Raw genomic sequence first — 23978 nt, 5'->3', positions numbered from 1 at the left:
TTCAGCAGAACGGAAAGCTTTCCTGTAGGCCTTGCGATCCGACCTGAAAGCCTCCGAACCAGCCGAACGTCGTCTGTTCCAACTCTTTCTACATTGTTTCCTGAGTTTCTCCTGATCAGAGGTCGTTGTAGTATCAACGGCATCATCTAAATCATTTAGAGTGTCAATGGATGGTAAATATCCATGAAATTTGGCCGCAACCAAATCAGTAAAAAGATCCCAGTTTGTTGACCGGGGATTCCTGAAACGCAATGTTTGCGAAGTAACATTTAAATGTTCAAAAAAGATGACGCGATGGTCAGATAAAGATTCTTTATCTGACACATGCCAATTGGTCAGCTCGTGACTGATTCTACTAGAGCAAAGCGTTATGTCTAACACTTCCTCTCTAGCAGATACTATGAAGGTTGGGCGTTTTCCTATGTTAAGTAATGCAAGATCTGTACTACTTAAGTCTAACTGGAGCCTCTCAAGTTAATGTCTGAGCTGCCCCAGATAATATGGTGAGCATTAGCATCACTGCCAACTGGAAGGCCTTTTGAAGTGCAGTATGCGATGACTTGTTTGAAAGCATCCGTAGGGGATGGTTCATCATGCGGTAAACAAAACGGAACAATAGACGTATTTCCTGTTGACGTTCCCAACAGATACATCAATTGTGATAGCACATAAATCCCTGATGGTTAGTTTAGAGATGAGTGTAGCAACAATTGCGTTGTTGACAAGCACACATGACACGCGAGTTTGCCATTTCATGTTTACTGAAAGTAGCAAACACCGGGTTCACAAGGTTTCCTAGATAGAAATTCCCCTTACGAAAGGAAGGTTCTTGGACCAAGGCCACTTGGGCTGTGTCATTTTTCATAAGTATCAAGTATGCAAAGATTGATTGTTGCTGTTCTTTTATGCTGAAGATTGATCTGAGTTATCCTAACCGTAGCCACTACCCAAACTAGCTAAGATTGAGCTCTTCGCAATAACAGCACAACAAAGAACAGCAGCAATAAAACCAGAGCGGTATCAATTGGAAAACGCCAAAGGCGAGGATACACAGAATACACTGTGTAAATCGCATAATGCGAAACCATATAGGTGAAAATTTAAACTAATTAACAACATCTTCATAATCCCGCCCTTATTTAGCCTCAAGTGAGACTAAAAAAGGGCAGCTGATTGCCTCGGAGAAACACAAGGTCCACTGCACCATTGCTCCGGTTAGCGCAGTAAGGGCAACATACTGTGGAAGGCGCCCTGGTACTCCAGGAATGATATCGGCCACGACCAATAGCAGCGTTGGGTGTGATACAAAGAAGGGTTCATAAAATTTGATACCATTTATTCCATGCAATACTATAAGTTGATAAATTAAAATCTATAAGCATCATGAGATTAAAATAAATTAGGCTACCGATTTCACATACAAACATAAAAGGGTCACATAATATTAGTAATGCGTATTGTTCAAAGTTATCCCGTTTGAAAAACTGGTGCCTGAGTATTTACATTTGTTAAAGTTATTCGCAAAAGATCGCATATTAGTTAAGTTTTTAAAACCGGATTGTATTCGACCAACGAAAGAAGATAAACCTAGTGTTTGTTGTTTTTAGAACTCATCGTGGCGCGTCAAAGCCTCTCCAAAATCAGTTGCTTGTGATCCAACAAAAAGATCGTATTTTTCAATGATTTCTTCTTTGGTTAATTTTTCGTCAGCATCTGAGTCGGCTTCGTAGATCAAATGGCGTGCCTCCGCCTCAGCGTGATCGAAATCGGCAGGAATGATCCAGTCCTTGACTTCCTGATTGTCCATGAAGCCATCCTTGTCTTTGTCACTGCAAAAAAGATGTTAATAAAATGTTAGAAAATATAATTGAAGGGATAAGCAAAACCTACCGGAAGTTGTTGAAAGTCTCACGCTCGTGTTTCACCCATTCCGGTTCGTCTTCGTTGTCCTCCGACGCACGGTACATATCTCCAATATACTCTTCCACTGACACCTTTCCATTATGGTCTTTATCGATATCTTCGATTGTCTCTTGCACAACAATGTCTCTCATGTAAGGACTTTCTTCAGGATGTAAGAAATCAGTGAATTCCTCTCTAGTTAGGGAATCATCGCCATCCCTATCGGCGACGCTCCACCGCCGTCGATCTCTAGTTAGCATATGCTTGTAAGAATTATGTTCGTCACCTTGATCAAGCTCCTTGGGATCCATATCATCAAGGAAACCATAAATATTCTTCCGGTAAGTATCCCAGTTAATTTGATCACTACCATTCATATTGTGCTGTTTCCACTGTCGGTTAACGTCATCATCTATGTACCGTCTCTGGGTATACTGAATCCACGCTTTCAACTCTGCTAAATTGACAAAGTTATCTTTATCTGTGTCAATCTTGTCCACTATGATACTGTGTGAAAAAAAAGAAGACCATTTCAATTAAGAATGCACTACTTGTCTAGACTGCATACGCAGCATCCATTGTGCCGGACGCCTGATTGCGCAACCCAATTCAGCGAGAAAGCGAAATCTTACCCCAATCTTCGTCGACTTTCTTCCGGTTCTAGCTGATCGAACGTTTTCGCGTCTTCCCCGAGGAATGCCTCGTGATCGTACTGCTTGTTGTGTTCATCGTTCTGGAAGTGCTGCACACGATTGATGATCTCATGATCCAACACACGTTTCTCTTCTGGCTTCGGTATCGCCGATACGGCGCAATTAAATAGAAGACAAATACTCGATACTAGCAGTAACAGGAACATGGCTTCGGAAGTTTCTTACTGAAATGAATGAAATGTTGATCTTACAATAGCTACTTGCGTTTTAAACTTACGGTAAACTAAACCGGAGCAATCGGAATTGCACAGAGAATAATAAATGGAGCTTGAGACTAGTTAACCAACCATTCTGTGCACAGTACCGGGGGACTTTAAAATTCAGTAAAGTCAACGTCCTTACGGTCATCGGGGAAAGAAAGGAATGCTAGTTGGACATCCCTTTGCTACTATAGACCGAGTGCATACTCGGCGTTTGCAGTTTCCGCAGGAAGGAGTTTTTGGTAATATAATAAGGTACATTGGCGACCTTGGAATTACCAATGGTTGGTGATGTGATCTGACAATAAATCAATTTATACTAATCTTCACGCACAGCCGACATTTTGTCTCCGCTTAAGCCGAGTAGGTTTCGCTCATGACGGAGCGTCTCCTTAAATACTTCTTTCACGTAACGCGGGCTTAGCCTTGGTCTAGCCGTAGCCGTCTATTCTTCTACCCGCTGCCTGCTAATGTTGTAGTCGATACTGTAGCGAACCGTGTACTTGGGCTCGCTGGTGACCGCCGACAACGACACCAGCAGAGACATTCAGAGGCGCATTGTGGCAGGAAATCGTTCTTACTTTGGACTCCGTAGAACTCTACGATCGAATCAAGTTCGCCGTAACACGAAGTTAACTATTTACAAAACGCTGATTAGACCGGTCGTTCTCTACGGGCACGAAAAATTGACCCTACGTGCAGAGGACCAACGAGGAGTTTTCGAACGGAAGGTGTTACGTACCATCTACGGCGGAGTGCAGATGGAAGACGGGACTTGGAGGACGCGAATGAACCACGAGCTGCATCAGCTGCTGAGAGAACCAACCATCGTCCATACCGCGAAAATCGGGAGGCTACGGTGGGCGGGTCACGTCATCAGGATGTCGGATAGCAACCCGACTAAAATGGTTCTCGAGAGTTATCCGACCTGTACAAGAAGACGTGGAGCGCAGCGAGCTAGGTGGGTCGACCAAGTGGAGGACGTTCTGCGGACCCTACGCAGAGTGCGGAACTGGAGACAAACAGTCATGGACCGAGTGGAATGGAGACGACTACTATGTACAGCAGAGGCCACCCCGGCCTTAGCCAGATCGGTAAGGTAAGTAACTGTAGCGAACCGCCAAGTGACCGCTGTGAGTATAAACATCGTCTACCGTACAATTCGATCTACTTGTCAGGCTAGGACTACAAAAAGTAACGTCGTTCCGTTCCAACTACAGGTATTTTTGGTACCAACATTGGCTAGATCGACATCTAGCATAGCCAGTACTTCTAGCAGTAGGATCTGACCCTACTGGTTACGATTTCCCCATTCCACGAGCCAGGCATTGAAGTCACCTGCTATCTAGATATAGTGGATTTTCCGGCTACTTGTATTCCACCGGTCACTTAAGCAGCCGTTCCAAAGTAGCCGTTTTTATATTAAAGTCAACTTAAATGTAAAAAAATGAATGTCATTGAGTAGTTAGTGGCAACGAGGAATAGCGCATTCAATAAAAATGTTTAAGCTCATTTTTATGTTACTCTTTTTATAAACGGCCATACTGAAGTGACCGGACGAATACAAGTAGCCGGTAAATCCACAATATGTCGAACTTATATTTTCAGAACTGTTAAGGTGCTATTACACTCTTTGCCCAGATGCCAAATATTTGACCACTTTTGACAGACAAGACAGACAGGTCAAAATTTAACTGTCAAAAGTGTTCAAATATTTGGCATTGGCCAAAGAGTGTCATACTAGCTTTAGTAAATATCAATTTCATCAAAAAATCGCAATATTGTCAGAGTTTCTTTAAGTAAACATGAAATGGCAAACTCACGTGTCATGCCTCGAGACTGTGTGCTTGTCAACAATGCAATAGTTGCTACACTCATCTTTGAACTAACCACCAGAGATGTATGTATTATCACAATTGATGTATCTGTTGGAAACCTCAACAGGAAATACGTCTATTGTTCGGTTTATTTACCGCATGATGAACCATCCTCTACGGATGCTTTCAAACAAGTCATCGCATACTGTACTTCAAAAGGCCTTCCGCTAATTGTTGGCAGTGATGCTAATGCTCCCCATATCATCTGGGGCAGCTCAGACATTAACTTGAGAGGCTCCAGTTTGATGGAGTACTTAAGTAGTACAGATCTTGCATTACTTAACATAGGCAAACGCCCAACCTTCATGGTATCTGATAGGAGGAAGTGTTAGACATAACGCTTTGCTGTAGTAGAATTAGTCATGAGCTGACCAATTGGCATGTGTCAGATGAAGAATTTTTATCCCTCTAATACCCAATCCCGCCTTTAGACGGGGTATAGTTTGAGCATTTTTGTAATTTTTGTTTCATGAAAAATCATTTTTTTTATATATTTTTGGCTGATGTTTAGGACTGTTCTGTATATCTCAAAATGGTTTTGGTGTATTTTACAGCATATTTACATGTTTTAAAAATCATTGAAAAAATGATGTTTTACTCACCTTCTAGAAGTCATTGTTTATTTTGTATTGAATCGCTACAATTAACATATTTTAATTTTTCTCAAATCATTCTATCCTAGTTTTATAGTTTAAGGAAATCGAATACACTCTAAAATTATTTTCCTTAAAATTACACGGAAAATAAAATTTTCCATGAAAAAAAATAAAAATATTTCAACAATAATCATAAAATTTCAAAATGTTTTCATCTCAAAAAATTCGTACCCCAAATAGGCTTCCAGGAAAAATATAAAACTGTGGGGATGTTCAAAAATAAAAATTAGAAAAATCAAAAACTGAAATTCACGAAATCGAGAATTAAAAAGAATCATCTTCCAAAACATGTTTAAATCGATTTTAGATGACGAAAAATGATATTTAGATCAATATCAAAAATTTGGGTATTAGAGGGTTATCTGACCATCGCTACATCTTTTTCGAACATTTGAATGTTACTTCGCAAACATTGCGTTTCAGGAATCCCCGGTCAACAAACTGGGATCTTTTTACTGATTTGGTTGCGGCCAAATTTCATGGATACTCACCATCCATTGACACTCCAAGTGATTTAGATGATGCCGTTGATACTACAACGACCTTCATCATGGAAGCTTTTGAAGAAGCATGCCCTCTACGGTCTGTGAAGATCACAAGAGGAACCCCTTGGTGGAACTCTGATCTGGCGAAACTCAGGAAACAATGTAGAAAGAGTTGGAACAGACGATGTACGGCTGGTTCGAAGGCTTTCAGGTCGGCTCGCAAGGCCTACAGGAAAGCTCTCCGGTCTGCTGAACGATCCGGCTGGGCAATTGAACGATTGAGTGGGCACTTGATAACTTTGCTCCTTTCAAATCTCCTAGGGCAGATGGGATTTATCCTATTTTGCTTCAGAAGGGATTTGATCATGTCAAACATGTTTTGAAAAAAATACTTGTTTGCAGTTTTGCTACAGGGTATATTCCCAAATCCTGGCGGGATGTTACTGTGAAGTTTATTCCGAAAGTGGGTTGTGCGTCGTATGAAGAAGCAAAGAGTTTCAGACCTATCAGTTTGACCTCTTTTCTTCTGAAATGCTTAGAACGCATTGTGGATCATCACATCCGTGATGTTCATCTGGCCAACGCAACGTGCCTCTTCATGTGAACCAACATGCTTACCAATTTGGTAAGTGCACTGTGACTCTTTTACACAAGGTTGTTTACGATATCGAGAAAGCATTCGCTCAAAAGCAATCTTGATTGGGTGTTTTCTTAGATATCGAGGGTGCCTTTGACAATGTGCCTTTCGATGCCATATTGGAAGCCGCACGGAGTCATGGTATACCTCCAATGATTTCCAATTATGTAACTGTCCAGATTTTACGCAACTGCGTTTCCGAGTATTCGGTAAACACTTATTAAGTAAAACTGACTTCAGAGACCTGAATATTCAGGATATTCTGTTGTTCTTAACCCGCTGTGGTCAAGAGCTATAGGCTCTTTTTCGCTTTATGCGTTATTACAGTGCCCTTCAAGGTTGCAACCATTCATTTGCAATGATTTACATTCATTTGCTCTTATCTCAGTTCAGAAGAATGCTATCGAATTGAATGGATGAATTAAACCTTGTAGTTTTATCTGAAAGTTTGCCGAATAACATTGGGGTCGCACACGCATTCCAAAGTCGTGAGCGAGCTGTGAAGGCAACTTTCCACAGCGTGAATGAAATTTACATTCACCGCGTGGAGAGTTGCCTTCACAGCTCGCTCACGACTTTGGTGTACGTTTGCGACCCCAATGTTATTCGGCAAACTTTCAGATAAAACTACAAGGTTAAATTCATCCATACATTGTATTTCGATACAGTCCCGATTCGTTCGTTGGCGGCTCGTTGGATGGGTTGTCTCGATAGTTGAATGTTCACTGGTTGGGGCAAAACCCAACTAAAAAGCACTGTCAATGTCAAAATCGATGTCAAAAAGAGTTTGACGTCTGGCCGCCGTCGCATCGCAGCTCCTATATACAGAACGTTAGTGCAAGTATGTGAGTGTTTCGTGACATATTTTTCGTCACTTGCGTGTGTTTACAGCATTTTGATCAGTTGTCAGTTGCCCCAACGAACGAACACGATTCGCTAATCGGGGCGCAGTCGTGACCCAACGAGCAAATCCTCACTGTAGCATGCTTCTGAACTGAGATAATAGCAAATGAATGTGAATCTTTGCAAATGAATGGTCGCAACCTTGGTGCCCTTTTCAGGGCGCTGTTTGAACCCGTTGTGGTACGCTTATGCGTTTGTATCCTCTTCCAGGGTACTTTTCCTATTTCCCTACCTGTCCTTATCCCCATCCCTATCCTTATTTCCTTCCTTTTCCCTCAGGTAGATGATGAAATAGGCTATTATTTTGGCGATGGCACAAATGTCCCAAATGCAGGATAACGTGCCTTTGGAGCCGGCCTTCTGATACCTTATACCTGATAGCCTAGTGGTTAAGGCTATGGATCGCCAATCCGGAGACGGCGGGTTCGATTCCCGAAATAATTTCATATAAATAACATCAACCAATTTAAACCTACACACTTAGAAATTCTGAAATTTCCACGAAACGGAATCACAAAAAACGTAAATGTTTTCAAGACTGAATCACAAATTGGACTCAATTTTACGCGCATCATGTAAGTGCTGGTTGGTTAACAAATCCGTTTCACCAGAAACGTAGAATCAGTATCACGTTCATCAACCACCTTCCAACTCGGTCAAATAGCCGAGAGGTAAGAGATGTGGCTCACGATCAGGAGATCCGGAGTTCGAATCCCATACATGATAATATTTTACTTTTCTATGTTTTATCTGTCAAATCGGTTCTAGCGATTGCTAGACGCTAAGAAAAAAGTTTTATTTTGGGGTGTCTTGAGAGACGTAAATTTACATGTTATAACCTCTAAATTTGTGTTTTTGAAGATGCTCGTATATGTCAGGTTCAGGACACTTAAAATTACATGATATTTTCTAGGTGTGTATTTGAAGTTTTTGATATCCGGCAGTGCATCAAATCTCATTGTGGCCATTAATCACGGAAACAATGCCTGGGTTGGTGGTTGACGATCGGTTGAAATTCAATAGTCTATTTTACGAAACGACAACAAGAAATAGTGCGCCGAAGACAGGAATTGATGCCATCGCGCACTTTTATTAACTAACGATTTCGCACTTATGAAGACTGCGCAGTCCGGTGGTGAACTAAATGCGCAATATATGGAATGCAGAGAACTGAGCGATCACGTAGATCTTGTCGTCACTGCAGCATTAGAAATGGCGTGCTGGCCAGAGGGCCAGGGAGTAGGCCTGATACATCGTTCGGAGACTTGTCCGAGCGGACAATATGTGGAGTTGCGAATGTGTGCTGATATATGAACACGTAGAGACAGTCCCTGAAGTAATCGCATCCTGTGGTCTTGCGAGGGACCGGTATAAGTTGAAGAGGGAGCAGAGCAGGCTAATGGTAGTAATTTGATCTTTGCTTGTAACGGGTTTAATGCATTGTACAGGAGTACAGCCCCACACAATTTTTGTCGCGCAGATAGCCTTACAACCGTTTATAGTAAAATAATACGATATACGATAACACTACGCTAAGATGCAGGCTTCGTTCCATTTGGGACGTCGCGCCAAAAAGAAGTTTAAGAAATGTGTAGAATAATTTATATCACAAACTACAAAAACTCATTTGTCGTAATCTAAACCAATCAAATGTATTTTTTTGCTATTTAAAATCGATTGAAGTTTGAATAAGTGAATCAAGTTTGAATAAGTAAACGGCATAATTATGGGATAGCCAAGTTTGAACTGTTATATCTTTCGATACAATGAAGCAAATGCAATAAAATTGTTAGCGTTTATGATTATATAATGAGATTCGAAAACATTTTTTTACTTAACTTCAAATTGTTAACACGGAAAACATAGCGATTAGATTATTTTTCTTATATAAAACCAAATTATCCAACACTTTAATATCGTTTCAAAATTAAAGATGGCTATTATAGTTCATTTCAATTCGCTCTTACTGACGAATATAAATATGTTTGGAAAGCAAGTAACAAAATAACCGGCAATAAATCGGAAAACGTTCTAGGATGCATGGTAAAAATACACCAATTTACATAAAATAATTAGCAATATCTTTTTTTCTTATAAATAATTTTCAATTTAGTCAATCGTTTTTTAAAGTTCATTAAATAATTAATGAATGGTTTAGTTCACTAAATCCGGAAATATAACAGAGAATATATACAATAAAGGGGATGTACTAAATGTACAAATGTATTTGTCAGAAAAAAAACAGCAAAAAGAAACCGCATGAACATCATCAAAATTACTTTCACTACAAACTCTTAGTTAACCTTATAAAAATTATTCTATCCAGCCAGATACAAATTCAGCACTCCAGCTAAAATTTTGCCACGTTGCACTATCCACGTCAGCCAATTAACCGTCGCATACGATTAACACTTTTGTATATTTTAACTACACGCATCTCAAGTTACGAACCGCTCGACGGATAGACTAGAACTAACCAGAACCACTGAAAATATAGACACACATTTGGTGAGCATCAGGAGGAAAATGTGAGCATACTAACCAATATATGTATTACATTGTACATGTGCCTCCTTCGCATTTCGCCTGTTGCTCTAAATGTGAATGCCATTCATTTGTGGTAGGCTAGGCATGCTACTATAATAAGAGATTTTTCACTCCATTCCATACTGAACCCGCGCTCGAGAGTACGAACGCACATTGCTACGCTGCGCGTTGATGACAAACGCCAGGCGATAAGGAAACAGATTCCAGTCCAGCATCTCCTCGGCAAATATAGGGGAGTTCGGGGTAACATACACCCCATGTGAATAGCCTTGTTTTGTAACAACCCAACGGCGCATATTAAACGAACTTCCCCTACATACTAAGGGACTATGCTACCACACGTCGGGATATGGATGGGTACGATCGGTCGGTTGAGTAGCATATGCAATAATAGTTAGCACTTTTTACATCGCGCTCACTATGGGGCATATGGAAATCTCGTGTCGTTTACCTCAAAGAAATTAGGGTAAGCATTGAATGAAACTTTTTCGTCTTGAGAACTAACTTGGAAAAAAGAAAAGCAAACATTAAACCAGCTTCAAAAATTACAAATTTATCGAACGTTAGTAAAAATGGAAAAATGGTTTTCCATTCCAGAATACCACGGGTATTCAGCAAGACTACGCTGATGGCACGGGCAAACAGACGTAACACTACGTAACGAATAGTTTTCCCGTGATTTCGGGTTAAAATTTATCAGTGGAATGAAATTGATCGACGAGAGGGCTATTTTTATTTGTCAATAATAACGCTTTTAGCTTAAAACAATTTGTGAAAAATGACCATAATCTTGTTCAAGGGTTATTAAATGATGAATTTTACAGACAATATTTTCCGGAACTTCGTGTAAGGCGAACTTCAAAGAAACTTTCAAACATTCGCTACCGTAGTTATATCGCACATGCAATGAATATTCGAATTAATGTTTATAGCTGTCAAGTGTTCTCTAAACTCGATTCTGTCATTAAAAGTTCTATAACTATTGGAACTTATGCATAAAATGTTACTTTTCCTGAAGAAATCACATATTTAGTGAGGAGATACTTTCAGCATACTTTCAGGCGTACTCTTAGGATTTACTTAACTTTTAACTTAAATAAGTAAAAATTTTGAAATCTTGTAGCAGTTTTGCGTAGCTTTTTGTGTTCTGGGGTGGTTAATTCAGCTAGAAAACATATTTCATTACCTACAAAGCCATTTTACGCTATATCACGGTACCGTAATCCGGGGTCAAATTCATCACTTAACCACTTTTACGGATAACATGAGTAGCAAATCAAATATTGCCAAAAGAATTTTTGAAAAATCAATGCCAGTTAGATCCCCTAGTTTCATAGATAGATAGTAGCGTGGTTCAAAAAATCGTTTTTACTCCACCCCGCTTATTTGATTCGTAACCAGAAGCCCTTTAATTAATAACAGTGGAAGTGCTCAAAGAAAATTAAGTTGAAGAGATGCAGGCCAATTTCCAGTGGGAACGTAAAGCCCTTCAAATTTGGTAAGTCAAGTTCGACAAAGAGCAGTTGAAAGCTAATAATATTTCATCTAAATCATGTTCAAAGTTACTTTGACTTATTATCTTTTGAATGAGACCTGCAGTTTTGAAATCAGACGCAAATTGGCGGAGTTGTGGGCCTAAAAAAATGACATGTTTTTAAGGGGGTGAGCCCAAACTTTTTGGCCTAAAAAATGAAAACAAAAACGCTATTGCGACGAATTTGCGATGAATCTGGCAACATTGAAATGGTTGCTTTGACAGGAAGAATGGTGCGATAATAATAGGGTCCTAAAATTAAAGACGAAATCTCGCTTATATTGAATAATACGATCACGCATGGTGTTCTAATCGGAATTGTTCTTTACTCGAACTTGAAAAAAAAACAAAGGAATAATGAGAAAATTTGAAATTAGTAAAATGGTAAATAGTTCTACTTTGACATTTGAGGTCAACCTTGTGTGACTGAGCTCGACATTTTTCGCACTATGGGATTTCAAAAATCTGGAGCAACATTTGAAAAGGGCATACAAGCATTGATAAACAATGACTTCACACGTCGCTCCTGAGCCCCCCTCAGCTTATTCACAAAAACTAAGACCGTTATCAGACAGAGCAAACATCGATCTTTCGGATAACGGTGTTCATGTGCGTGGCAGGCATGGAATCCTCCTCAGAGCAAAACAGGAGAACAAAAAATCTGCTCCGCGCTCCCGCATTCAAAGCAAGAGCGTTTTCTCTCGTTTTGTTTCAGCTTCCTACTTGTAGCTTGTGACTCCGAAAAACGTGCGGATTGATTGCTCAAAAAAGTGCGTTTCCTCAAAATTGAGGCACTTTGTGTACGCCGGAAGTAAACATGAATATGTTTGTGATAACAAATCATTTATTAACAATTGCACAAGTATTTATATGTGCAATTATGACATACCACCCGATCGGCGAGCTCATACTGCGAACAACGCCATAAAAATGGGCCACCACCTTATCGGGTTCCTCAAAAATGAGGCACAAAAAAGTTACACTTTGTGTTGATTCAAGTGGCTCGAAGTTTCTCTTTGTCTCGCTCCCGTTCTCTCTTTGTGCATCGCTCCCGCACAAACGACTTCGGTAGGAACGCACAAAGATAAAGAGAGCAAAAACGTTCATTTGAGGCACATTGTGGGAGCAAATAACAAGCCTGGTGCGTGGACGGGCTGCTGTTATGCCCTACGGAGCGTTTTAGAAAAAAGACACAAGACCTCTTGGACCCTTTTCAAATGTTGCTCCAGAAATGTTCCTATCTGACATACACGGTTAAAAAAAATCACTCAAAGTATGTGTTATAAGCTAGGGACGAGACAAAAGGCTAAAAAAATAAAAATTATATATTTTCAACTATGGTTAATAAAAACGTCAAAAAAAGAGTAAATATGTACTCTTGAACCATATATTGTGGTTTAAAACAATTATCCCGATAGGACTTTAGGAGCCTATTATTGAATAAAGTAGAATAGAATGTGAAAAAATGAGGAATTTGTTCTTTTGACACACAAAAATTGTGTACTAGAATGTAACCCAAGTAACCACGAAGCCGTATATAAGTGCATCAATTTTGCCATATATTGATAATTAAAATGGTCAATATAATGCTGCATTACTTTAAACACCTCATTGATGTAATATTAAAGTGGAAAAGGGCCCCACTAAAATCAAATTGTGTCACATATTGCAGCACGCTGACAGCCATTGCTAAAGTAACATAAATGCATGTGCTGTACATTTGCATTTGCACATGCTTCATACGTGCAACACGAAAAACCAAAACAAAAATCTATTTTTAGCACCGTTTCATTATCGACGGTACAGATGCCCCCATACATGAATGTTTTAACCATTATTTTTGTCGCCGGGTCGGGAGTCGAACCAGAAGTATTGGGTTTTTAAATTAAGAAAAATGTATTGATTTTTCGATTTCATACGAAGGAGCATCTTTTTCTGAGCCACTATGATTTTTTTCAGATTTTTAGAACTTTATTTTGGTGCCTAAAATCAATTTCAAAGATAGTTTTTGAAATCACCTTTTGACAGCTGGGCAACTGCTTGACAGCTCAGCCCAGTACAAAATGCGACGAGGGATGATCCGACAAATCGCTCCCATACAAACTTCAAATTGATTTTTAAATAGGTTCCCGGGCACCAAAATTCATGAAAATTTGGATTTCGGCTCAGTTTGGCATGCAGATTCCGAATATGAAATTATTTCAACACCGCTAAAGAAGCCAATTGAAGACTGCTAGATGAGTTCCATACGCGCGGGTGCCGTGGACCGTTTCTGCTGCAGTGATAAACAACAGATATTTCATTAACTAAAAGGAAACTGTGTTTCTGTCTCAATCATTGCAGTAGAGGGCAAAACGACTATGTAATATGTAATAGAATACAGAAATTTATCACATTCTGATAAATCTATATATAAAAATGAGTTTGAAGTCCCTTTGAGGCAACAAAACTCACGAACGGCTGAACCGATCAGGATGACTCTTGCATGGTTAGATTCGTATTCATGGTGGCTGTTTATAATTTAAAAAAAGTTACATAAATGAACTAAAAAAGCAAAATTGAGTAAAAGTAAATTGACAAAATGCTGATTTTTATGACCTGGGAAGAAAACCAACACGATCGAAATAAAACCAATCTGGAGTGCGGTGATGGTATGAGCTAAACAGTTGTCAAACCTCCAGAGCTTGGCAAGACAAAGTTTGCGGGGACAGCTAGTTACTGATAAATACATAATGCATTTTAGAAGATATTTAATCAATATAAGAAAAATAAAACCTCGATTAAAACACCCTTCGCACACTGCTCATATGCTAATTGTGATTTTCATCATTATTAGCATGTGATAGCAGTCTACAGAAAATAGAAAAGGTCATCTCTAAAAAGGTTTAGCTGTCGTCGATCGGTAGCTCAAACGGGAGTTAATTTGGTCGGGAGTCGAACCAGAAATGTTGAAGACCGCTAGAGTTGACCGTAAAGTTGTTCAATCTTCTTGATTTCATTTGTTTACCAGTAGAGTCAAGCTTTTATAAATGTTATTGTTAGTGCAAACTTTGCTAGTTTGAACATTGCATTTATTCAGTTTTTCAAGTGTTGAATTATTTAATTATCTTATATAACCTTTATATGAACCCTAATGTAACGAAAAATGCAATGCATCATTACATTGATAATGCCAATCTAAAGGATTATTGCATGACAAGTGTGGAATTACTGCATTTCGCATTGCAAAGGTTGATATTCAGTCTAATTCATGCAATGATATAATGCTTGTGGTTACTTAAGAAGTTTTTTAAATTGTACCTATAAAGTTCACCACACTGAAATAAATTTTGTTGTGGAATCTACCGATTCCATAGTAAAATTAATATTATGCTTTTGGCTGAGATCCGAAGTGACCTGGGATGCGAAAATTGATTTTTTATCTACTTTTATATGTCGCCACTCGATTTGGATGAGTGCATATTGTAGCTCTTTATTAGCTGAATGATGCGCAATCCCGGATAAAGAATAACCGTTTATTGCATGGTAAATATTATTCACATATGACTGATTTTATTATTCACAATAAAACACACTGTTCCCGTAAGCAGCATGAAAACACCGTCTTGTTAGATGCATAACTATGCAGCTACTAAGCTGTGGATTTATTATTCAATTATTAGTTGCAATTCAAGAGAAACATTAACATTTTCTTACATTATCGATGTTCCTTACAAGAATCACGTAATCCGTGGGTTATCTGGCATCAACGAATCTACAGGCAAGATCTACAGGCATAAAGTAAATTCTATAAATCCTTGTTTCAGGTTATGCGAATAGCGATAGTAAGTACGTATCACATTTCATGTAAAACATACCGCAAACACACTAATATTTCGGGATAACAAAGTGCCGATCTATGACGACTACTGATCTTCAAACTTAGGCTATAATTAAGCAATTTAAAGAGTTATTTATATTAATGCGAATTCAATAAACAGTTCAGCAAACTTACTGTGCACAAATATCATCTACAACTCACTACCAGAATTCAATAATGCTGATTCATCTAATTGTGCTGTCGACTGTTCGGAGTGACGATTTGTGTCTGTCAGTCTATCTTCTTTACACCGACTCGTTTGGGAAACGGTCAGTGGTTTCACCGTCTCTCCGTATCGACGAGGGGTATCGTCGACATTCCCGACCCCGTGAATCACTTCCGTTTCCGAAGCGATGGTGTTTGCCGGTATCTCCCGATCCGCAACGTCCAGTATGGCCAACTTTACAGCGTGCCTGATGAAAACCCCTCTAGCTGTTTGCACCTTCGCGCGCCGTACTTGTCCGGATTGGTCCGGATAGGTTTCCAATACACGTCCTCTCTCCCAACGGTTCCTTGCTGTATCGTCAACAATCACAACTACATCGCCAGGCTCCAACGGCTTCACCGGTTCAAACCATTTAACTCGTCTAGTCAGCATTGGAAGATACTCCTGCGTCCAGAACTCATCCACGATACGCTTCGCCAAGCTATAACTGTCCCGGAGGATATTCCCGCTGTTATCAGGATTTGTCATCGGTTGCTTGATACCGGACGACCCGTACAATAAAAAATGGTTGGGTGTGAGTGCCTCTTGGTTGACGGATTCCAAAGGCACGTATGTGAGGGGGCGTGAATTTACAATACCTTCAGCTTCTAACATAATCGTCTCCATAACTTCATCACTTGGGTGACGCGGGCTATTGGATACTGCCTGCATCGCTACTTTAACGGATCGCACCATGCGTTCCCAGGGTCCTCCCATGTGGGGCGCTGCCGGAACGTTAAAGTGCCACTGGGTATTTAAAAAAAAAAAGACACTACACCGTCTTCAACCAGAGGTTGCACAGACTGAACAATCACTAACATTAGGCAACGGACAACACGGAACACCCAGTGGACCAATGAAGGATTTTTCGTTTGACGAAAAGTTTCCTCCGACTGGAGCGGGAATCGAACCCTCACTCCGTGGCACTCACAATACGCCTAAACGACTGACGCCGCTAACCGCACGGCCACGAAGCCCACTAGTTGCGTTTGTAAACGTGGATGCACAGCTTTCATTGATCTCCTTAATCTTTTGCAGCTCTTCCGTTAACTGCCGATGTGCACCAACGAAGTTGGTGCCATTATCCGAAAAGACTTCTAACGGTGCTCCACGTCTCGCCACAAATCTTCGGAAAGCCATTAAACAGGATGTCGTTGTCAATGTGTAAACCAGCTCCAGATGTATTGCACGGATTGTGAGGCAGGTGAAAAGGCAGATCCACCGCTTTACGCTGCTTCGCCCAATCTTAACCATGAAGGGCCCCATATAATCCACGCCCACGAAAGTGAACGGCCGAATGAACGGTGTAAGGCGTACTCTAGGCAATGGTACCATCATTGGTGGAGCAGGATTGGCTTTTTGTATTTTGCAGTGCTGACATTCATGAGTAACTTTTCGCACCAGTACCCGAAGTCTAGGGATATAGAACTGTTGTCGCAGCTCATTACAAACAGTTTCGCCATTAGCATGGAGGAATCGTCGATGATAAGAGTCTACAAGTAGAAATGTTATGTGGTGATCTCTTGGCAGTATTACAGGGTACTTCGCCGTATATGGAAGATGTGGAGCATTTCCTATTCGGCTTTCCATCCGTATAACGCCTTCTTTATCGAGAACTGGAGACATCAGGTGCAGTGGACTTCGCTTCGCAACTCTACGATTATTCTTCAGATCACAAACCTCCTCGTGGTACGCATTCGCTTGTGCTTACCGCCAAAGTGATTCCTCTGCCTTGACGAATTCACCCCTCTCCGGCCCCGAACTTCGCTTGTCCTTGTCCGATACACGCTTCCAGATCTTGACTGCCCAGTAGACGTAGGTCATCGACAGCTCCGCCCAGTACCAACTGCGACGGGGGGTGATTCGACAAATCGCTCCCATACTAACTTCAAATTGATTTTTAAATAGGTTCCCGGGGCACTAAAATTCATGAAATTTGAATTTCGGCTCAGTTTGGCATGCAGATTCAGAATATCGAATTGGCTTCTTTAGTGATGTTGAGATTATTCCATATTCTGAATCTGCATGCAAAACTGAGCCGAAATCCAAATTTTCATGAATTTTGATGCCAAGGAACCTGTTTAAAAATCCATTTGAAGTTTGTATGGGAGCGATTTGTCGAATCACCCCTCGTCGCAATTTGTATTGGGAGGAGCTGTCAAGCAATTACCCAGCTGTCAAAAGGTGTTTTCAAAAAAATTCTTTGAAGTTGATTTTAGGTACCAAAATGAAGTTCTAAAATTCTGAAAAAAAATCATAGTGGCTCAGAAAAAGGTGCTCTTTCGTATAAAATCAAATAATCAATACATTATTCTAAATTTAAAAACCCAATAAATGAAAAAAGCCAATTGGCTTCTTTAGCGGTGTTGAGATAATTCCATATTCTGAATCTGCATGCGAAACTGAGCCGGAATCCAAATTTTCATGAATTTTGATGACCGGGAACCTATTTAAAAATCAATTTGAAGTTTGTATGGGAGCGATTTGTCGAATCATCCCTCGGCGCATTTTGTACTGGGTGGAGCTGCCAAACAGTTACTCAGCTGTCAACAGGTGATTTCAAAAAATCTCTTTGAAACTGATTTTAGGTACCAAAATAAAGTCCCAAAAATCTGAAAAAAATCATAGTGGCTCAGAAAAAGGTGCTCTTTCGTATAAAATCAAAAAATCGATACATTTTTCTTAATTTGTAATGTATATTGTTAATTCATTTTATGTGAGTACATTTTAGCGTGCATTCAGCAGTCAAGCATTCCGCGCAAGCGCGCAGCACTGCTGTCGACAGTATAAAATACAATAAACAGAGCCGACAGGTTCTTTCCGAACAAGTATTGCGCGCAAACCCCAAAATTTTATTCCCACCTTTGGGTTTCCGCGCCGAAGACCCAGCGCCAGATTCGGCGACAAAGAAAACTGACAGCAGTCGCCGGACAGTTGGCAATCCTGATATTTGACGGCGGCCGCCCGGTAGTCATGGGAGTGGATTGTTGTCACGCAAATAGATCTTTTCGCTAAAAATGCATGTGTATTGAGTTATTGTTGACAGATTTTCTGCAGTGTTAGTTTGAAATTCAGCGATTTTCTGTATCGCGTAAGCCTTCGCTGGAAGAAAACGTCATGTTGTTCAGCGAAGCAAGGAAAATTTTCAGTGAAAAAAGCAATAACCAACTCGTGCACATCATTATTTAGAAGCTCCTGAGAATACACCCTAAGTGATAGTACATTTAAAAAGTATTTTAGTTGTACCGATTATCCTTAAATTTAACCATTTTATAAGTGTGGTTCACCGGATTCAAAAGTGGCGACGAGGAAAACTGGTGCGGCGGAGCATTTTTCGGCGTACTCGGACGGCTACACGGAGCAACATCACCCTATCATCCAGGATCAGTGCGGCGGCGGCGGCGCTGATAGGAAGTAATTACGGTGAGAACGACACGGTGCACAGCATAAATCCCGAGGTAATAAGGGAAAAAGTGAGGTGATAACGGGGGCAAAAAAGTGATTTTTGGTGAAAATTTGTTAATTCCGGTGGTGTGAAAAGTGTGAAACGCCATTTGCTTTTGGTGGCATAGGCCGTGCGGGAACAAAAAGAACAATCACCAGTATTGTTATTCCTTTTACTTGCTAGTTCTTTTAGTGAAACGAAACCATTTTGTTTTAATTATATATTAACAGTGCCTTTTCTTCTATTTCGGAGGATAAATTCACAGCGGGTGGCCATCCGGTTGTTTCCGGGTGCTGCTGGTTCCTTCCCGCTGGGTGGTGGTCGGTTCGTTTCTTCCCGCCGGGTGGCGATTGGTGCCTGATTCGTGGACATCGTGGTAAGATTCACATCGATCGGGTGAGTAACGAGCAATTTTAGTTCGATTTGATTTTGAAGATTTTTGCAATCATATTGATTGTGTGAAACTGTTGTAGGAATTTTGACGTAGGACTACGCTAGACAAACTTTTTAACATTTTTAAACTTTATTGATTGCAATTAGTGTTGTGAACCTGTGAAAGTGTTTTAAAGACTAAACTAGTGCTTTTTGCTTATTTTTGGCAAATATGGCGTATGTGTTAAATCCTAATATTGAACCTTTCCGCAAAGGTCAATCTTTTTCCGCTTGGATTAGGATTTCATTTTCGAGTCAACAAGGTCAATGACGATCAAAAGAAGGATCAAATGTTTCTGTTAGGTGGAGATTACCTTTTTAGTATGGCGGACAAATTGTATCCGACCGAAGAAATGTTAGACGAAGTGTCTTATGAAATTTTAATTCAAAATCTTAAGGAAAAACTTGACAAAACTGATTCAATTCTACTACAAAGGTATCATTTCAGTATGAAAGTGCAACAACATGGGGAAACTGCAAGTGATTTTATCTTTTCGCTTAAAGCTTTGGCGGAATATTGTGAATTTGGTGACCAAAAGAATCGCCTTATAGTTGATCGCATTCTTGTTGGTTTAACTGATAATTCTCTTAGGCATAGACTTTTAACTGAAGATAGCTCAAAATTGACTTTAGCACAAGTTGAAAACATTATCGCTTCATGGGAAATGGCGAATATTCATACAAAAGTTTTGAAGAACAATGACAATTATGACTTAGTGGCTTCAATTTATAACAGATATGCTTCTTCTAATGGAAGACAATTTGCTGAACGAAAAGTAAGAACAAGTCCCAAAGGTTTTCGTGGTTCAATGAATAGTCGTTTTGGTTTTCAATCTGCGGAAGATCGTTATAACGTAACTAGGTCAAGATTTCAGCATCCTAGGCATCGACATCCACCAGCTGGTACAATCCATAGGCGCAGAAGAATGGACGACACACGATGGGCAATGGAACAACCAATCTGTGATTACTGCGGACGAAGAGGACACCAGCGAAGTCAGTGCTACAAATTGAAGGACGATTTTTGCGACAAAGAAGTCAACCACATTCCTGAGGCGGTTACCGATGACACAAATGGACTGTCCGAGGAGGTTGACAGGTTGATGACCATCGATTGTGGTTCGGAAGATAGTGATTCAGGTGAACTAGAGTGCATGCATGTTTCTTCCATTGAGAAAAGTGGTCCATGTCTACTGAATGTCTCTATTGAAGACAATACTATACAGATGGAGGTTGACAGTGGTTCTTCAGTTACAGTGATGGACAACAAATTATTTACTTCTAAATTCGACATTCCTTTATTGAAAAGCTCTAAACAACTTGTAGTGGTAAATGGGTCCAGATTAAAGGTGTCTGGTGAAGTGGAAGTTAGTGTTCAACATAATGACAAAATAGCAAAATTAAATCTTTTAGTGATTGATTGTGATTACCAGTTCATTCCTTTACTGGGTAGACCGTGGTTGGATGAATTTAGTCCCAACTGGAGAAATTTTTTTGGTGATTTGATGCCAGAGAACAATATTTTGAAAAATCAAAACAAAGCACTAATTGCTGATAACAATACAAAATTTTCTGACACGGTTGTCAAGAATTCGACAAAAACTGAAAAACATTTTGAATCAGACTTGATTTTAACTAGTGAAGTGCCTGTTTTTAAACATTTTTATGACGTTCCCTTTTATTTTCGGGAGATTATTTTTAAATGTGATAATTGGCGTTATACATTGTTACAACAGCTTTTAAACTATTTACACCATGGTTGGCACACTGGTTTTAAAAAGTTTGTTGTTGCTTGTGGCCTTTGTGCATGTTTGGTAATACTTCCAAAGCTAAATATCGTTACAAAATGCAAACCTGCCAAGACACCTTTTGATGAGAAATACACAATTGATTTTTGTTTCAAGTACAATGCCTTCTTATTGTTGGTGGAGAGTTTCTCTAAATGGGTGAAGGAAAATAGTATGAGGAAAAATTCATCAAAACTTGCTGTTTGCGCAAGATTGCCAGACAAATTGTCGGACAATGATCTCTCTTTTAACACATTATCAACTTTCATAACTCACCAAAGACAAGGCTTCAATGAAGTTAACAATCATCTCAATCCTGCTGATACTGGCCAGGTGAAGCTACAACCTATGACCTTTTTCTACAAACCAGGAGTGGTGGAGTTGTATGTGAGAAATCAGATAACTTTAAAAGTTTTGACGTTGAAGGTTGAATTTTCTTCTGAAATTGTATTTGTTTGTTTAGTATTGATGGTTACTAACATGGTTAACCAAACCAAACATTATCAGCTGATGCTGATACTACTATTTTTAATGTTACTACTGTTTTTGAAAGCAAATCAATACTATACTGACGACATTACAATTAAGGTGTGGAACAAGCAAAGTATCCCACATCTACATGAACAATGGGTAATTATATGTTTCTCAATGCGGATTTCTAAAAACTTATTACAGATCCTGGTAGATACCAAGACGAGAACAACCGCTCATCCCACTCGAATTCGGATCGTTGATGATGTACGAGAACCAGAGCTGTCAACACGGTCGATGCGAGTGGTCGAGTCTGGTCGGTCAATGCCGGCTATCGCTGAATCCAACCGAGGAACCGTGGACGGAGGTGATGTCCGGCAAATACCGGATCAGAGTTGTATCGAAGAAAGAAGAAAAAGTGATAAAATAACAGAGCATAGAAACAAGAAAAGAAAAGCCTGGTCGGAATCGGTAGTGCTTACTGGCCTACTCCGGCATTCGAGGAGATTAAAAAAAACTAGAAAAAGAGAATGCATTTCATATATTATAAGACTTACTAGCTTACCTAAGCTTTCGAGAATTGTTAGTGTACCAAGAATACGAAATAATCTAAATTGTGAATAATTGTTCATTCTATTGTATTAGCTTCCCGAAGAGGGAAGGACTAATGTATATTGTTAATTCATTTTATGTGAGTACATTTTAGCGTGCATTCAGCAGTCAAGCATTCCGCGCAAGCGCGCAGCACTGCTGTCGACAGTATAAAATACAATAAACAGAGCCGACAGGTTCTTTCCGAACAAGTAACCAACTCGTGCACATCATTATTTAGAAGCTCCTGAGAATACACCCTAAGTGATAGTACATTTAAAAAGTATTTTAGTTGTACCGATTATCCTTAAATTTAACCATTTTATAAGTGTGGTTCACCGGATTCAAAAATTTGAAACCCCAATTGTTAAACGTATTTCCAAAGGAAGTCAATAGAAAAGAGTCTGATGTAGAAGACTCTATTCTTATATGCTCTTCGGAACAAGACATACAGTACCGTGCATGTCCAAATTATATTTTTCACCCTATTTTGATGAGTTTCGTTAGCTTAGTTTGCTGGGTGTAGAATTCTTGACCGCGCAGAAGTCACCGAAACGATTAAATTCAATCGCGCCTATCTGTTATTCAACGTTTCGCACAACTTTGCGCGACAATTGATTTTTTTTTTCTTGTATTGCATATCAAATTCCTTAAATAACACTAGTTTACAGCATTTTTGAACTCGGTAAGCTGATGATTATTTTTGGTGTAGAATTATGCCCTGATTTCGAAAACGCGAAAGAAAAAAAATACAGTAGAGCGGAAATTTTTTCGACTTTCCATACAAGGCTGATGATTTGAAATCGATTTTTGTTCTATTTTCAAGCAAAGCCGCTCACTTCAAACGTCTCATTCTCCGTAATCAATGCTCCGATTGAGCTGAAATTTTTACTGTATCTCGCCTACATATGATATGTCAAATAAACGTCGAGAAAAAAATTTTAAATTGTTTTTTTTTTTCTTATTGAAAAAAAAATACATTTCTTCTAAAATTTTTGGGAATTTTGCTAAAATTTAAGGAGATCGTCCATAAAACTCGCCAATATCTTGAATTTCATCAATCTGACACAAAACCTGTATTCAGATGATTGAATGGTATTATATTCAGCTTTTAATTTATGGAAAAAGATTTGAAATTGGCTGAACAGAACGCAATACATTTGAATTTTAGTAAATTACATATTTTGGAAAGTTGTAAAACTCGATATTGAGCTAAAACTGTTCTACTTAAAATTTTTTGAAGGTCGGTTTCGAAATCAGCGCTAAATTGTGCGTCAAAAATTTTGGTCGATGACAGAAGTTCACGACTTTCATTTTATTTTGTAAACTTGTGTAATTTAATATAGAAACAGAACGAGGATTTACACCGTTGGGGCGCATTATACCCTTTTGCCCTATACATATATGGGTCCACATTTTATTTGTTACCCTATAATGTAAACTACACCGGAAATTTACTTACCTTAAAGTTAGGTAGCTGACGAATATTTTAGCCTGATTATATCAAAAGCACCTGGAGATTCATAACACAGTACGGCGGATTCATGCAGTTTCGATCAATTTTGTTGTCAATTATCTAACAAACATGATAAACCAATTTGGAAGATGATTTTCACTCAGCTTGCGTACAAATCTTATGCGTTGGCTGGAGGAAATGTCAAAAGCAAATCCGCTTGTTTTTGTTTTCGTTTCACGTTACCCGCCTTCCCGGCTTTCCCCTCTCGCTCCACAGGA

At 39.5% G+C, this 23978-nt stretch overlaps 1 protein-coding gene across 2 annotated transcripts; it reads right to left on the bottom strand.

The window, feature by feature from the left end:
• Positions 1-1319: 1319 nt before the first annotated feature.
• On the bottom strand, positions 1320-23898 carry LOC109403452 (calumenin). Of its 2 annotated transcripts, none has more exons than XM_019676280.3 (4): positions 23707-23898; positions 2535-2779; positions 1891-2409; positions 1320-1829 (listed from the first exon to the last, which is right to left on the bottom strand). In XM_019676280.3, exons 2-4 carry the CDS (start codon positions 2759-2761, stop codon positions 1604-1606), a joined length of 972 nt encoding a protein of 323 aa, XP_019531825.3. In that variant the 5' UTR covers positions 2762-2779; positions 23707-23898; the 3' UTR covers positions 1320-1603. The 2 variants fall into 2 exon arrangements, with proteins under 2 accessions (XP_019531825.3, XP_019531826.3); XM_019676281.3 differs by lacking the exon at positions 23707-23898 and adding an exon at positions 9677-9849.
• Positions 23899-23978: the final 80 nt, after the last annotated feature.

This window comes from Aedes albopictus, chromosome 3 (genome assembly GCF_035046485.1).
Source record: "Aedes albopictus strain Foshan chromosome 3, AalbF5, whole genome shotgun sequence".
Lineage (NCBI taxonomy): Eukaryota > Metazoa > Arthropoda > Insecta > Diptera > Culicidae > Aedes > Aedes albopictus.
The sequence above is the reverse complement of the archived record's forward strand: the minus strand, read 5'-3'. Positions and strand labels throughout refer to the sequence as shown.

Bases quoted from the DNA above. Each gene is read 5' to 3' on its own strand.
- LOC109403452 (XM_019676280.3), bottom strand. From the start codon at position 2,761: ATGTTCCTGTTACTGCTAGTATCGAGTATTTGTCTTCTATTTAATTGC. The intron at 2,410-2,534 runs GTAAGATTTCGC...TTTTTCACACAG, and splicing joins GAAAGTCGACGAAGATTGGG to TATCATAGTGGACAAGATTG. The intron at 1,830-1,890 runs GTAGGTTTTGCT...TCTTTTTTGCAG, and splicing joins GAGACTTTCAACAACTTCCG to TGACAAAGACAAGGATGGCT.